The sequence below is a fragment of the Oryx dammah genome, unplaced genomic scaffold (assembly GCF_014754425.2).
Source record: "Oryx dammah isolate SB20612 unplaced genomic scaffold, SCBI_Odam_1.1 HiC_scaffold_3, whole genome shotgun sequence".
Lineage (NCBI taxonomy): Eukaryota > Metazoa > Chordata > Mammalia > Artiodactyla > Bovidae > Oryx > Oryx dammah.
Window position 1 is genome coordinate 5,682,747 of NW_024070187.1, and position 17,555 is coordinate 5,700,301.

Consider the following 17,555-nt stretch of genomic DNA (forward strand, 5'->3'; position numbering starts at 1 on the left):
GTCACAGAAGTATTGGCCAGAGAAAATGAAGACAAAAAGTAAAGGGGTCAAGGGAGAGAAAAGAGCCAGTCTAGGCTGTCTAATAAAATGGTTTGAGGAACAATGTGGGTAGGACTTGGGAAATAACTCCTTATCCTGTGGAAACTGTTCAGAGGACTTGATGCCTGTTAGTTCTTTTAAATCTTTGTCACAACCAGAAGAGGTGATCATTATTTTATTCCCGCTTACAGAAGATGAAACTGAGATACAGGACATTTAGGGAACTTGGCCAAAGTCACATAACTAAAACTTGGCGAATCTGAAATTGAAACCTAGGAAAGAGGGTTTTTTAAAATTCCACTGTGGACAATGACTGCAGTCTCTTTCTTCCTCCTCATTGTTTTCTTGAGCTGCTGCAGTAAATATTTAGATTACTTTTGATTTGGGGGAGAGAAGTTCCCTGATGTGATATATGACCACGTAGAAGCAGGGCTTAAAGGTGGAGACAAGGAGAACTGGCTATATTCTGGTGGCTTTTCAAAGTTGTGTTGAAACCACTCTGCCAACAGACTTTTTTTTAATTGGAAAAAAAAAAAAGAAGAAAGGGAGCAGATGGGGAGGGGAGGAAGAGGGGTCCGAGTCTGCCCTTTATAATGTATGCGGAGTGATACATCCAGTAAGCATGAAGAAATGTTTTCCAGGGACATGAGCCGCAGGAGCATGGTTCACGTGAATCCGGGTGTCAGGAAGCCTCATGAAAACATTTGCAGCAAGTGTGTGAGTTTTTAGAGCTGCTGTTAAAGTTCTTTTAGGCTTAACACTGGATTTTTCAGACCTGGGCACTTGGATCCATTTTTTTAATTTTTGTCACGTGCATTAGTTATTACTATAACTAGATGGTTCTTTTATGTTTAGTAAAGAAACGTAGGGAAACTCAGGAGGAGGAAGTGGCAACTCACTCCAGTATTCTTGCCTGGTGAGCCCTGTGGACAGGGGAGCCTGGTGGGCTGCCGTCTATGGGGTCACACAGAGTCAGGCACGACTGAAGCGACTTAGCAGCAGCAGCAGGGAAACTCAGCTCTTTCTCTGTAGCTCAGCTGATTTGTTCCTGAAATACTACCCTCTCTTGAAGTATTGCTTGTTATGGTGTGTGGAGATGAGTGCTTTGGTTTATAATGGCTGCATCAGTGAGGTAGAAGCCAGGACACTGTGAAATAATGCAAGTTCTAGAAAATGTTCATATTGATCTGAGGTGGAGATTATATCCAATAATGTCAGGTTAGGCTGACACCTGTTTTCTCTTGGTTGAATGTCAACTCCGGTTATTAAGTAGAAATCTAATTTGGAATCAGAGCTTTTATTCTCCTCTGTTTTTATCATCTTGCGTTTATCTTATCATACTTGATGACATAATTCTTCAGGGCAAATGTAATAGCCATAATAAAGTATTTATGGTAAGGATTTTTTTTTTTTGCAGTGTGATAAAGGAGCAATTTTAGCTAGCTATCTAACTGTTTATATCTTCTTTTAAAAGAAACCTGAAAATTTTCAAAACATATCAGCTAATTTTATGAGATATTTATAATATAAATATTTTGATGAGTCAGAGAGATTTGTTGCATGCCAAAAATCATAAAGTAAAGCATTAATGGAATCAAATGTGTAAATCTAAGTGCAGTATACAAAAGTAAATGTTTTCCAAAACTTAGGCTACATGACTTGATCTGCTCATTTAAAAATTTTCTCAGTTCAGTTCAGTTGCTCAGTCATGTCTGACTCTTTGAGACCTCATGGACTGCAGCATGCCAGGCCTCCCTGTCCATCACCAACTCCCAGAGTTTACTCAAACTCATGTCCATTGAGTTGGTGATGCCATCTAACCATCTCATCTTCTGTTGTCCCCTTATCCTCCCGCCTTCAATCTTTCCCAGCATCAGTCACTTTTCATATGAGTCAGGTCTTTGCATCAGGTGGCCAAAGTATTGGAGTTTCAGCTTCAACATCAGTCCTTCCAATGAATATTCAGGACTGATTTCCTTGAGGATGGACTAGTTGGATCCCCTTGCAGTCCAAGGGACTCTCAAGAGTCTTCTCCAACACCACAGTTCAAAAGCATCAATTCTTCGGCATTCAGCTTTCTTTATAGTCCAACTCTCACATCCATACATGACTTCTGGAAAAACCATAGCTTTGACTAGATGGACCTTTGCTGGTAAAGTAATTTCTCTGCTTTTTAATATGCTGTCTAGGTTGGTCATAACTTTCCTTCCAAGAAGTAATCGTCTTTTAATTTCATGGCTGCAGTCACCATCTGCAGTGATTTTGGAGCCCCAAAAACAAAGTTCGCCACTGTTTCCACTGTTTCCCCATCTGTTTGCCATGAAGTGATGGGGCCGGACATCCCCTCCTAAATCATCTAATCTTAAAAGTAATTGTTGAATCATTGTAATATGTAAAGCACTGGTCTAGGCAATGAGGTGTGTTTTGTTTTTTTTTTTAATGAAGCAAGGAAGATACTTAAAAAATTTTTCTTTTCAGTTTCATTGAGAAGATTTTGTATCAAAAATTAAATATCAATACAAGGTAACAGAACAAATGTTAAAAAAGTTCGTTATTCAGTACAGAAGTTGAAAGTCTGGATTTTAAGAGCTGGAGAAATCACAGAGGAAGGATGAAAGCTGTGGTTTCATACAGCAGATCCCTGCTGTGTTTATCCCACAGCCTTGAGAGAGGAAGCTGGGAGATGGTGGAGGCAGGCTAAATGCTTGCCTATGACATCCTGCTCGCACTACCAACTGAGCTTTTCTTAAACTGGACATGTAAGCTTTGAAAAATAAATGTTAGAGCTTTATACATAATCCTACAATTCCAAATCAGCCTAGATGAAAACATAGCTACACGAATAAGGAGAGTTTAATTGTAGACGGGCAGTGGGTCTAGATCTATTTTAGTCCTAAAGAATTGGCCGGTTATATATATTTTTTTAATTTATAAAATGTCCATTGCATTTATTCCCCTGTGATATTTTCTCATCGCTTTGTTTTAGAAACAAAACAAAAATACTCTGAAAAGTTTCCGATGGTTCCAGACTTGAGATCTTGATGTTGATGGTCTTTTCTTTGCCTTTTCCACATTGCCCTTTAAATAATAAACAAGTGTATTTTACAAAGAAGATGGTAACTATTTTCCTCAGGAAAAAACATTTCTTAAGAGTATCAGAGGAACAATATAGTACTAATAGGTTAGATCCCTGAGGCCACACTGCTGATCCAGGAGAAGAGTGAATAAACCCTTGAGACTGAATATTACGTTAATGTTAGGCTTTTACACAAATTTTATTGTGGATGCTCAGAAAATTTGGTTCAGAGTGAATGCTGTGTTTTATTCAATATGAGGTTTATCTTCATTGTACTTTTAGAATAATCATTCTTGCACTTCATTTTAAGTTTGATAGAGCATTTATAAGTTTAATTTTGAGATGTTTTATATAGATCCTGAAGTATGACTAGTAGAGGTCTGGAACCAGCTGCTGCTGCTAAGTCGCTTCAGTCGTGTCCGACTCTGTGCGACCCCATAGACGGCAGCCCACCAGGCTCCCCTATCCCTGGGATTCTCCAGGCAAGAACACTGGAGTGGGCTGCCATTTCCTTCTCCAATGCATGAAAGTGAAAAGTCAAAGTGAAGTCACTCAGTTGTGTCCAACTCTTCGAGACCCCATGGACTGCAGCCCACCAGGCTCCTCCGTCCATGGGATTTTCCAGGCAAGAGGACTGGAGTGGGGTGCCATTGCCTTCTCCGGGAACCAGTTGCAGTAATTTCTTTGTATAACATCTGACCCAGAGCCACATAATTAGACCTTGGGATGGATTTTTATTATTAAATAATTTTTGTGCATTATTAATTTGTATACATTCTTAAAGAGTTAAGATAGTTGTCAGTGACATGGCTGCTATCAGTAGATATATATATATATATGAATACCTGTATCCATCTAAAAGCTAAGATTATATAGGTAAAATGCTTTATAAACTATGTATTTTATATTCCTTCTTATTAAATCCACATTGAAAAGTTCCTACTTATTACTCTTCTACCACAGAGTGGAAATTAATATTATATGCAGAGTTCAAATTAAAGTGTAAGAGATGATATTTAAAATTTTTTGAATCATAATCATTTTTGTGTGGTTCTCTTTTTTTGGCATCACTTGGCGAAGTAAAGTGAAAATGGTCTGGATTTAGAATTCCAGATCCATTTGATTATTACTAATTAGTTGGTGATCATGAGGGTGACATTAATGATCTCTAAGCTTATTTTGAGTAGCAGCCTCTGTTATCTCAGTTTCCGTGGTTCAGGAATGCCAGAGCAGCCTAGCCAGCTGGGTGGCTCTGGCCCCAGCTCCCTGCCCGTGGCTGCACTCAGGATGTTGCAGGGACACCTGCCTCGTGTGTGAGCATGCGCTTCCCAGAGGGCACTCGCCCTGGCAGGAGACCCTCCCATATCACGCCGTGTCCTCAGCACGTGGCAGAGAGCGAGCACGAAGGAATCAGCAGCGCCTTGGATGATCAGGTCCCCAGAGCTGCTCACTTTTGCCTCATAGTAACTAGTCACTAGAAGGCAGGTGTCTGGGACTTCGGGGCTAAGGCTCCACACCCCCAGTGCGGAAGGTCTGGGTTCGATCCCACATGCCTCAACTAAGAGTTTGCCTGCTGCAACCAGAGCTCACCTGTTCTGCAGCTAAGACCTGATGTAGCCAAATAAATAAATATAAAAAAAGAAAAGGAAAGAAGCCAGGCATCAGATCCAGACTCAGGAGGAGGGCAGTGAGGGTCCCGCTCTTGAAGAGAGGAATGTCAAAGGGTGGGTGGATATACTGTGAAACCACCAAATATACCAAGTGTATTTTGAGGCTTTAGTATCCTGCCTTAAAAGTGGCCAGATGATAAATGAGGAACTCTACTTGTTAATTAAAATAGTATCTTGGGGGACTTCCCTGGTGGTCCAGCAGTTAAGAATCCACCTTGGAATGCAGGGGACACAGGTTCAATCCCCGGCCAGAGAACAGGATGCCACCTGCTGTGGGCCAGCTAAGACTGTGCACGGCAGCTGCTGGGCCGTGCACCACCACGAGAGCGTCCTTGTGCCTCGGCAGAAGTTCCCACCTGAGGACAACCAAGACCCGATTTAGCAAATAAATAAATAAAAATATGTTTAAAAAATGAAATAATCTTAACAAGGACCTACTATGTAGCACAGGAAACTATATTCAATATCTTCTAATAATCTATAATGGAAAAGAATCTGAAAAAGAATATATTTGTATATAAGTAAATCAGTTTGCTGTACTCCTGAAACATAACTTACCTATACTTCAGTAAAAAAAAAAAAAATCTTAAAAATTATTGTTTTTCAGCCTCTCATGTACTAAAAAAGTAATATCTACCAGAGGCAACACAGATAAGAGTTTTCAAAAATGTGGCAAGTTGGTATATGTGCTCTTCCAGACTGGCTTGAGTCACAGAGAACGTAGATGCAGAAGAGGAAGCTTGCACACGTGCTAAGTCACTTCAGTCATGTCCGACTCTTTGCAACCCCATGGGCCATAGTGGGCCAGGCTCTTCTGTCCCTGGAATTCTCTAGGCGAGAATAGTGGAGTGGGTTGCAATTCCCTTCTTCATAGAAGAGGAGGACTGAGGAGACAAGAGGGAGATGCCTGCTGTTTGAGCTATGGCAAATGATTGAGGTATTAAAAGTCTTAAAACATTATGTCACAAATGTGAGTCTCTGTGAGATCACTGTTTGCATGTAGCTTACGTACTTGGCTTCTTAATACCCATGGGAAAATACCCACTGGGGTGTCTTTATTATCTGTTATCTTTCTGCACCATATTTTCTGCCTCCCTCACAGATCATGATTGGAAGCAGTGTGTCCAGTACTTCAGCAGAGTGTTAGCTTGAGTGTAAACTGGAGATGAGGCCATACAGGCAGGTCCTGGCAAGGTCACAGAGTCCTTAAATTGCCATGCAAACGAGGTCCTGGGTTTTATTTTTTAAGCCAGGAAGCATTTGCTATCATTTAAAGATCTGTGTGGCCACAGCATTAAGGATGAACAGTTTCCTTTGTTTATACTGTAACCCAGAGCCACATAATTTGATGCTTGATAGATTTTGATTTCCATATTTGTTCATACGCCGAGAAGGTTCTGTCTGGAAGCAGGGCAGTTGGTAAGGAGGAGTTTACATAATCCAGACTAGAAGTGGACTTGTTACACCTCTGTTTATGGGGGTGAGGGGTTGAATTTGATGGAGAGTTGAGTGGAAGGAAGAATGTAGAATACTTTCTGGGTTTTTTAGGTAGATGTAATGAGGGAGAATTGTGATATTTCCTAAAATAGAACATGCAAAAGAGAGAATTGGTTTGTGGGGATGAAAACAGTTGGCTCTTTGGGGGGCAGTGGGTGGATATGTTGTCTTACTGTCTGTTATTTTCTCCTCTCTCCTCAGATCTCAGTGCTGTGTCCCCGTCCCCACTTTGAGCTGGTGGTCTTGCTTACTATTGCAGTGAAAAACAAAGCAATTAGAGGCATCCTCCCACAGAGCACTTCCCCATCTTTCTTCCCCCCTCTTGAATCTGACTTTATACCCTCTAGATTCCTGCCTCCCCCTTTTTTTTTCTTTCTTTTTTAAGTAAAAAATGGTTTAGGGTTTTGGGGGTTTTGCTATTTTTTTTTAATTAAAATTTTTTTTGGCCAAGTAGCATGTGGGATTGTAGTTCCTCAACCAAGGACAGAACCCTACCCCTTGCATTGGAAGCTCAGAGTCCAACCACTGGCCCATCAGGGACGTCCCCTCTGATTCCCCTTTGACTGTAACCGTTTGTGAAGTAGCAAAGGTCAGCCTGGCACTTGTGCTGTCTCATCCATCTCATCTGCTCAAAGACAGCCCAGCAGCTCCTCCTGCTGTGTCCAGAATCACCAAGTCGCCTCCTCCACAAATTGGTTTGTCAGCATCAGTTCAGTCCAGTCATTCGGTCCTGTCTGACTCTGTGACCCCATGGACTGCAGCACGCCAGGCCTCCCTGTCCATCACCAACTCCCAGAGCTTACTCACACTCATGTCCATCGAGTCGGTGATACCATCCAGCCATCTCATCCTCTGTCATCCCCTTCTCCTCCTGCCTTCAGTCTTTCCCAGCGAGTCAGCTCTTCGCATCAGGTGGCCAAAGTATTGGAGTTTCAGCTTCAGCACCAGTCCTTCCAATGAATATTCAGGACTGATTTCCTTCAGGATGGACTGGTTGGATCTCCTTGCAGTCCAAGGGACTCTCAAGAGTCTTGTCCAACGCCACAGTTCAAACGCATCAATTCTTCAGCACTCAGCTTTCTTTATAGTCCAGCTCTCACATCCATACATGACTACTGGGAAAACTATAGCTTTGACTCGACGGACCTTTGTTGATAAAGGAGTGTCTCTGCTTTTTAATATGCTGTCCAGGTTGGTCATTATTTTCTTCCAAGGAGCAAGTGTGTTATAATTTCACAGCTGCCATCACCCTCTGCAGTGATTTTGAAGCCCCCCAAAATAAAGTCTGTCACTGTTTCCCCATCTATTTGCCATGAAGTGATGGGACCAGATGCCATGATCTTAGTTTTCTGAATGTCAAGTTTTAAGCCAACTTTTTCACTCTCCTCTTTCACTTTCATTAAGAGGCTCTTTAGTTCTTTGCTTTCTGCCATAAGGGTGGTGTCATCTGCATATCTGAGGTGATTGGTATTTCTCCCAGCAATCTTGATTCCAGCTTGTGCGTCATCCAGTCCAACATTTCTCATGATGTATTCTGCATATAAGTTAGATAAGCAGAGTGACAATATACAGCCTTGACGTACTCCTTTCCATACAAACATGCTATTATTTCTCCCATCTTAAAAACAAAAGTAAATGCTCATTGGACTGCACATCTCCTTGCAGAGACCACCATTTCCCTGATGACCAAAAGAGCTAAACTCTTGGAAAGAGTTGTCCCTGTTTGCCGTTTCCATTCCTCCCTCTCACTGGAGCATAATCCACCCCAGCCTTGAGCCTCACCACTCTATGGAAACCACTCTGTGCAGGGCCACAAGACATCCATGGGCAAGAGCTAGCGATGAGAACTCGCAGTTCTCGCCTTAGCCTGTAACGTGTCTAAAACATCACCCCTGATCTTCCTTCCCTCTCAACCTGCTTTGTACCAAACCCCATCACAGTTAACTTTTCTGTCATCCCAGCCATTCAAGCTAAATTCCTTACAGGCTAAAATCAGGTGAAATTCATCCCCCGCCCCCAGTATATATCCAGCTCATCAGGAAAACCCTCAATGGGCCCTTCAGTCGGTGCTCTCCACCTGCACTTCTGCCTCACCGGCGCTTTGGCATGGAGCACCTGAATTATAGCAGCCTTTCCCACCCCAACTGATGCCCCTACTTCCAGCCTTGGATTTCGTGCAATCTAGTCTAAAATGCACTTTATAAAACTTGTTAGATCTCATCTCTCCCCTGCTTTAACCCTTGCAATGGTTTTCCCCTTCACTCTCTAAGGAAGGTCCCGCATGATCCGGCCCCTGAAGCCCCTCTGATCTCACCTGTTATCTGTCCCTGCCAGCCCTCTCTAGCACAGCTGTTTTCTCAACAAATCAGGTAAGCTCCATCCCCAGGCCCTCTGCACTTGCTGTTTCCTTGTCTGAAGTCCCTTCACTTAGTTCTCCACGTGGCTCACTGTCTCATCTCCATCAGGCTTTTTTGGTTTGTTTTAAAATATTCATTTATTTATTTTTGCTGTATCAGGCCTTCGTTGCATCCGGTGGGATCTTTTGTTGGGTCACGCAGGCTCAGTAGTGGCAGCACATAGGCCTAGTTGCCCCATGGCACATAGGATCTTAGTTCCTCAACCTGAATCGAACCCACATGCCCTGCCTTGGGAGGTAACCACTGGAGCACCATGGCACATAGGATTCCCCAACCCGAATCGAATACCACATGCCCTGCCTTGGGAGGTAACCACTGGAGCACCACAGAAGCCCCTCCTCCAGGTTTTTACTCAGATGACCTCTCAGTATGAAGTTCTTCAGCCGTCCGTATTGACTGCTGCTGCGCTATGCTATGCTCAGCCGTGTCCGACTCTATGCCACCCCATGGACTGGAGTCAGCCAGGCTCCTCTGTCCATGGGATTTCCTAGGCAAGAATACTGGAGTGACTTGGCATATTTCCTTCTCCAGGGGATTTTCCCAATCCAGGGATCAAACCAGTGTCTCCTGCATTAACAGGCAGATTTCTTTATCTACTGAGCTGCCTGGAAAGCCCTTCCTTATTGGCTATCAAACCGTTATTTCCATCTTTGCTAGTCACCATTAGACATACTATGTATCAGCTTACTGGTTTCTTTGTTTCCCTTCCCTAGACCGTAGACTCCATGAGAGCAAGGTGAGACAAGAATGCTTACCGAGGAGGTGAAAGGGTAACCTAGTTTACGTGAAATCTACTTTAAAAATTTAAAAAAAAAAATGTATCTTTGCCATTTTAGAGCCTAGAAACTAAAACAGACAAATAAAAGGGGTCTCAAGTCGAAATTTAATCAAGGCTATGTGGTTAATAGCAGTAGTACTTGGATCTTCCTGCCAACCTTTAGAGATCAGAAATAAGTGTTTTATACTGACATCATCATCCCCATCTCAGATGTAGAATTAAGGACTGGGTCAAGTTAAGAAAATGTCCCAATATTTCATATCTGTAAAGTGGGAGGGCTGGAATTCAGACCCAGGTCATCTTATTCTAAGGCTGCATTCTTCTCACCATGAAATAGTTACCTTGTTCATCTTTATTCATGATTGTACCTGAAAAGCTACCAACCAACTCTTGTACTATTTTAGTTTTGGAAAATGCAAAATTATGGACTGGAATAATAGAATGATAAAATCCAGACTTGCCAGCAGTGAGTCCCAGTTAATTACTCGGTGTATTATGTGCACAGCTGTGTGGAGCAGAGCATGCCTCTGTGCTGGTAACGCCTACTGCTCCGAGTTCTGCTGGTGAGACTGGTGTCTGTGTGCATCTGAGCTTTCCTGTAGGTTATCTTTTAAGGCTCATCTTCCATCTTGGAGGGAAAAACACTTAGAGATAAAATACTATAAATTATATTCTCGATTTGTTAAATGTAAAAAAAAAAAATGAAAATCACACACAGATTTTCCCCCTGGATCTCTTCAGTTAAATGTTGTGAATATCTAGCTTCTATGATGTGAATATCTAACTGGCTGTGATGCAGTTCGATGGGCTAGTAGAAACAAGGACACTGATCTAAACACTTGGTTCAGCTCCCATTAAGAAGGTGTTCTCTCAACCCTGTGATACCAGCTTTAATTTGTAAATGAGGTTCAGCCTGTTCAGTGTTCTGGTGCATGAAGCTCGCTTTTTGCCACTTTTGCTGTGTTACTTCTCTTCTGTGTGTATTGGGTACACATTATGGGCACACCCCTTTACCCTGTAATTATCAGAGAGCTTTACTAGAACAGCATCCAGCCAGGCTGCAGAGCACAGACCTGTTGTAAGTGTAGGCAGTGCCGGAACAGACTCCATCCTGGTTTTACGGAATCCAAACCCAACAGTACTGTCCGAGTGAAGCCTGTGCTTTTGCAGGCCAGCACCTGGCAGAACGCAGGACCTCTCCCTGAAAATAAATCTTAGTTGGTCAGTAGATCGCAGGCTCTGAAGTCATTTTCGGCAATGACATGTGTCAAAGTGGGCTTAGACAGTGATAGGATTATTCTGATACAAAGTACAAGTGTAATTTGAACAATATATATTGAGTACACAGATTTTTTATTGTTACTTTGGACTTGCTCCAAATTAGCCAAGCAAGAGAGAGTTCAAAGGAGAGAGTTACAACTGTAGTAAAAACAACTCAGTCTTGAGGGCCGGCTCAAAGTCAGTGATTGCTGAAGAACCTCTCTTCACCCCTCTGTGCTTAAGGTGACTGGTCTGTGAAGTTTCAGCGGGAGGTACAAATAGTGGGATGTTTGACGGGGGTCGTAGTGAGACAGGGAGTGTGACAGTGCCCACCACAGAGCTCGTCACCTAACGGAGGGTCAGACAGTGTCCTCATCCTCCTTGTGCAGTGATGCAAGGGCAGACAAATGGAGGAATGGCAAGTTAAATAAAAACAGTAAGGGCTGAGCGTTCCCTGTCATGGAAAGGACAGCAGGCTCTTTTCTGCTACGTAACCTTTGTGTCTCTGCAGTTTGTAAAGGGCAGAGGAGGAGACAGTTTGCTCACAGCGGCTGTGTGCTGCTCTGTCTCAGACCTGAATCTCTGTATCCCTGGGGTAGAGAGGTCTAATAAGAAGGTGGCAGGTCCCTGTGGGTCTAGGTTTCAGACCTTCACCTCATCACTTAAAAACTGGTGTAGCAGAGTTTGGCTTTTGGCAGGGAAGAGATTTTTTTTTTTTTTTTTGGTGCAAAGGGATAAGAATAAATACTCAGATCAAGAATTATGCCCAGCATCCCCTTGTCTGGAAGGAATCCAATCTCAGGTTGGCACCACTCCCACTGGATGTTCCCAGGGCGGGACAGCTACTGACCCCCAAAGGTGGATGTGTTCCGGCGCCATCCGGGAGCACACGGTTAGGACCTCAGTGCGTCCCTCCATGACCAGGGCAGCTGGGAGCTCAGCACATGGACCGCCATCTGACAACATCATAAGCAATCACCAGCTTCCTTTTAAAAACTAAGGTAAAGTTTACATACAGTAAATTATGTGTATTATACAATTTGATGAGGTTTGACAAATGTTTATACATCTGTGTAACACCCCAATCAAGATAGTGAACACTTTAATCACCATTGTCCATTGTCAATGCCCAAGAGCCATGGGCTACCCAGTTCTGACTTTTATCACCATAGGCTTATTTTGCTTTTTCTTGAATAATCTGCTTATTTTTGAAATTGCTTATTATCTAGTTCCCCCTGAAACATAGGACTTCTATGTTATGTAAGTAGTTCTTGGCAATACAAATAATTTATAATCAGGAGTCTAAGAAAACAGAACTTTAAGCAGCCACTTTGGATTTGGTTTTGTCTCGTTTTAAAACTGTTCCATTCCCTTTGAGGAAAGCATGCATTAACAAGATAAGCATATGTATGGGGTCTGAAAACAGTCCTGGATATACTGGGAAACTGTTGGTCTTGAGGATTCGTCTCGTTTGAATCCTAGTACTTAGGAACCTGTATTTTATATTAGTTCTGGCTTCACTCTCCCCTGCAGGGGAGTAGTGGAAAGATCATAGCTTACAGGGTTATACCTGGAGAAGCACTGGGGTCTCCACATTCTTGCACTACCTGGTTTACTTTTCTGAATATCAGCTGCTCTTGTGATGAAATAGGAGTAATCATATTGACCCAAAAGTGTTGTGACAAAGATTAGAAGGATTAACAGAGAAAGTACCCATTACATTGCAGACCCTTCCTTCTCCTTTTTTTAAATGGCAAACTTTTTGGCATTATAAGTTTTCCTTTTTTTTTAACCAGGAATGGGTTTATTAACTATATTAGAGCCACTGGCCATTGATAATGTATTTCTGATGCCAGTTATCTTCAGGGTACTGCTGTTTATATCTTGCAACTTCCTAAAAGTTTCTCTTCACCCTGACTGCCTCTTCTTGGCCACCCAGGCTGCAAGAGTAAAGGCATCCACTCCTGTAATCTTTCTTGTCTTGTCTCCCAACCCTGGAAGATCCATAAACATACTCTTGAAAGAAATAGGTATAGTAGGACTTGTGCATAACAGTTGGATAAAATGGATTACAACCAAGTAAAGTCAGTCTCACCAGCCATTTAAAGAAATAAGAAACTTTGATTCTCAAAAAGGCAGACAATTCAAAACAACAATGAAAAGGTCAAAATTGGCAAAGATACACATTGGCAACACAGAAAAAGAAAACTAAGGTAGCCAATAATAATTAAAAAGTGTTCATTCTCTGTAGTAATCAGGGAAATACAAATTAAAGCAATAATGAGATACATTTCTACCAACAGATTGACAAAGATTAAACAGCCTAATCATACTAGGTTCTGGTTAGGATGTGAGGTTAACAGAACTTTTCTGCACTGATGATAAAGGTGAAAATTCTATAATCCTTTAAAGATTTCATCAAAGAAACTCTCACGTGTGTATGTGTGCATACTGTGTGGCTCAGTCGTATCTGACTCTGCAACCCCATGGACTAGCCTGCCAGGCTCCTCTGTCCATGGGATTCTCCAGGCAAGAGTACTGGAGTGGGTTGCCATGCCCTCCTCTAGGGGATCTTCCCAAACCAGATATCAAACCCAGGTCTCTTGTGTCTCCTGCATTGGCGGGTGGGTTCTTTACCACTAGCACCAGCGGGAAGCCCCAAAGCTCTCACACATGTACAAAGAGTCCTATACAGATATGTTCATTGTGGATTGTTTGTAATAGCAAAAACCTGCAAATATCCCAGACATTTTGCATAAAATACAATGAGACTGCGAAGAGAAAAGTCCAATGTGATATTTTCGTAATTTAACTTAAAAAGAGGAAACATTACCAAATATTAACACTGAATAGTTCTACATCAATGGCTATCAAAGCGTAGTTTGTCCCTAGACCAGCAGCATTTGGTGTCACCTGTCTCGGGCTTTTACGACCCAGGCTCTCGCGGAAGGTGAGGAGGTTGAGGGCACGGGGCGCGCCTGCGGAGGGGCGCCGGTCGTGCAGGGAGCGCGCCTGCGGAGGGGCGCGGGGAGTGAGGGGCCAACTGGACCGGGCTCGTGCGCGCGCATCGGGCGAACGCAGGGCGGGGCGCATGTGCGCGCGCGGGGGACCGCGCTTTCGGCGCCCGTCGTCCTTCTGCGCGTGCGCTCGCCCCTGCCGTCCGTTGTGGAGACCCTGTGCCCTAACTGCTTCCGCTGTGCTCAGGCCTGGGGTCGTCGTGGTCGGCCTTCCACCTCTATGCTGTCCATTTACAAGCTGTCCGCCCGCTTTGGGTGAAAACCCCCAATTTTTCTGTACGTCTTGTTTGTGCGCGCGCTCGGTCTCTCAGTTGTGTCCCACTCTTTGACCCCATGGATTGTGGCCCTCAGATTCCTCTCTCCGTGGGATTTCCCAGGCTAGGATGCTTGAATGGGTTGCCATTTCCTTCTCTAGGAGAGTTTCCCGACGCAGGGATCAAACCCGCATCTCCTGCATTGAGAGGCGAATGGTTTACCACTGAACCACTTGGAAAGCCCTAAAAATTGATAATCTGCTGATACTTCGGAGAAGGCAATGGTACCCCACTCCAGTACTCTTGCCTGGAAAATCCCATGGATGGAGGAGCCTGGTAGGCTGCGGTCCATGGGGTCGCGAAGAGTCGGACACGACTGAGCAACTTCACTTTAACTTTTCACTTTCCTGCATTGGAGAAGGAAATGGCAACCCACTCCAGTGTTCTTGCCTGGAGAATCCCAGGGACAGGGGAGCCTGGTGGGCTGCCGTCTATGGGGTCACACAGAGTCGGACACGACTGAAGCGACTTAGCAGCAGCGGCAGAGAACTTTTAGTAAATTTAGTAAAACAGATTCTCGGGCCCCAACCTAGATGTCTGACTCCGACACTCTGGGGCTGGGACCCACCAAGCAGTGTTTTAAGAAGCCTCACTCTCCTGCCGTTTTAGATGACAAGGGGTGGATGTTTATTGTCTCATTCTCTGTGATTTTCTATATTTTTAAAATTAAAACAATCTCAGACTTTTCTTTCACGCCTTTCCAAAGTCCTTTTAGGCTGTAAGTTTCAACTCCATAGCTAAAGACTTATTAAGTGTGCATATTTCTTGCTGCCACATAAGTTTCATGTGTGAGGACAGAACTCTTAATATCAAGGGAAGAAGAGAAGAAAAATGGTCAAATATTATTACCTGTTATTGAGATGTGAGTTGTCCAGTAAGTGCTTGTGTGCTAAGTCGCTTCAGTCGTGTCCGCCTCTGTGACCTTATGGACTGTAGCCCTCCAGGTTCCTGTGTCCTTGGGACTTTCCAGGCACAATTACTGGAGTGGGTTGCCATGCCCTTCTCCGGGGGGAGGCGGGGGGGGGGGTCTTCCCAACCCAGGGATCTAACCCGTGTCTCTTACATCCCCTGTATTGGCAGGCAGGTCCTTTACCACTAGCACCAAAACTTCAGTAAGTACATCACCCTAAAAAACTTTGATTTCTCTGACCCTTCTTCCCTTATCATCAACAGCAAGTATCTATGAAGCATTGAGAACAATGTCAAGTATTGATGCTTCCGTAGGCATAGATATAAATCATGTCCTTAGGAAACAATTGTGTTGCAAGTTTAGGATGTAAGTAGAAGGAATGAGGTTAAAAATGAGAATACCTCGTCACCAGATTATGGCACGCTTAACTGCCACACAGAATTTCAAAGGACTTTGAAGGCAAGCTTTTTGGAGACAGCCTCAGTTGAGAAAGTGGAAGAAAAATTTTCAAGGGATGATGTACGCCAAGGTCATTGTGGCATTCTGTGTCAGAGACCCTTGTAAGTGATTTTAGTTTATGTGGAGTGTATGGAATCAGAATCTTCAATTTTTTTGTCCTATAGATGGATGGATGGAACCATTAAAAGCTTTGAGTAGTGAGATCATTTTTGCATGCAAAATAGTGTTCCAAGAAGAACACTATAAATTTGGCAAAAGTGTCAAAGGTAGACTGAAGGCAAGAAAACAACAGCAGTGAGATGCCAGGGCTTTCAAAGGAGGTGAGGATTTAAATGGTGAAGCACAAGATATGATATGGGGTGAGAAAGAGTGCACAGGGACAGGAGCAGGTGAGAGTAATGCGAATGGAATGTGTTAGTTTCTTATTGCTGCTGTGAAAAAACCACTGGAATTTCATGGCTTGAAACAACACAAATGTATTATCTTAGAGTTTTGGAGGTCTGAAATAGTTCTCAGCAGGCTGGCACTAAGTGTCAGCAGGGCTGTGTTTCTCTGCGGAGTCTTTGGAGAAGAAATCTATCCCCTTACCTTTCCTGCTTCAGTGGGCTACCTGCATCACTTGGCTTGTGGCCCCTTCCTCATCTTCAGAACCTGCAGCTGCATCTTAAAATCTCTAATTTGACTTGCCTGCCTCAAATCCTCAAATCCTTATGACAGAAAGTGAACTTTCTGTCATAAGGATTCTTGTGATTACATTGTATGTGCTTAGTTGCTCAGTCGTGTCTGACTCTTTGTGAACCCATGGATTGTAGCCCACCAGGCTCCTCTGTCCGTGGGATTTCTCAGGCAAAAATACTGGAGTGGGTTGCCATTTCCTTCTCCAGGGGATTTTCCCAACTCAGGGATGGAACCTGAGTCTCCTGCTTTGGCAGGTGGTTTCTTTACCACTGCGCCTTTGGGGAAGCCCTCTGATTACATTAGGATCACCCAGATTATTCAGGATAGTCTCCAGATATATAACTTAGTCATATCTGCCAAATCCCTTTTGTCATTTGAGGTCACATAGTCGTAGGTTGCAGGGAGTAGGATGGGACATCCTTGTAGGTCTTCATCTTGCCTACCACATGGAACATGGCCATCATTTGCCGATTGCCTAGGATTTGGAAGAGAGGTGAAAAAGCCTGGAGTGGTCAGGTCAACCTGTCAGTTTCATTTTGTCTGTATAAGAGTGTGGGCAAGGGCACGGGAGTAGGATTCCCTTCAGAGGGTAACAGCCTGACTAGAACGTCAGCTCCGTGAAGACCAGAGCTGTGTCTGTCTTGTCCACTACTGTGCCCTCTTCATTGTCTAAAATAGTGACTGGGACATTCACAGTGCTTATTGATTATCTGTTGAATGAAATATTTGTTGCTGAATGAATGACTGAGTTGGGAAAGCTTGAGGAAGAGCACTAGGGAGAACCCTCCACTGTCTTCTGTCTGCATTAAGTTCCTGTTTTCTTGGTGAAGTTAGGTTTTCAGCTCAGGTTGTACATGGTCTGGAATCGCGTCATAATGATAGAGACATTCTGCTGGTGGGAGAGAGAGACAGCTAAGATTGTAGAGCCTTTTCCTTCTCTCTCTGCCTTTTAGCCTCCATGCTGAGCATCCCCTGGAACGAGGAACAGGGAGAAGCGTAGAAACGGATGCATGGCCTCAGTGAAGGGCAGGGCAGCTGCTGATGGAGGAAGTTGTTCGCTGTGGCAATGATCACTTGTCCCTGCAGCGACCAGCTGTCACAGTCCTCATTGTCACCCAGCCAGAATCAAGTCTTGCCCTTTGCATTCCTGAAAGAACACTTGACCCTGTGAGGACGTGATGTGCATTTATGCTGTGAAAAGTGCCAGTGAAATAGAAAACCGAGAAGCTTCTTGATGCTTTACAAAATAGCATACAGCATTGGTGTTTGAGGGCCCTGCAGGTAGCCAGCGGGTAAGCAGAAGCGATTGGGTTTCTGATATGGAAGCTAACATGTTTAGGGGCTTCGCCTCTCAGATATGAGGTCTGACAAATACTTTGAATAAAAGCTGTCCTTGTAAACTGACTTTAAAAACCTTGTCTTGAAGAAAATTAACTGATT

The 17,555-nt window shown here is 43.6% G+C and overlaps 1 protein-coding gene across 1 annotated transcript in view; it reads left to right on the forward strand.

Moving 5' to 3' along the window:
• Window positions 1–17,156: 17,156 nt before the first annotated feature.
• PDE5A (phosphodiesterase 5A) overlaps window positions 17,157–17,555 on the forward strand; it is an 87,570-nt gene continuing 87,171 nt past the window's right edge. Inside the window, exon 1 of the mRNA XM_040238374.1 lies at window positions 17,157–17,282. Within this exon, the coding sequence (XP_040094308.1) occupies window positions 17,157–17,282 (126 nt within the window). The remainder of the gene's footprint in view (window positions 17,283–17,555) is intronic.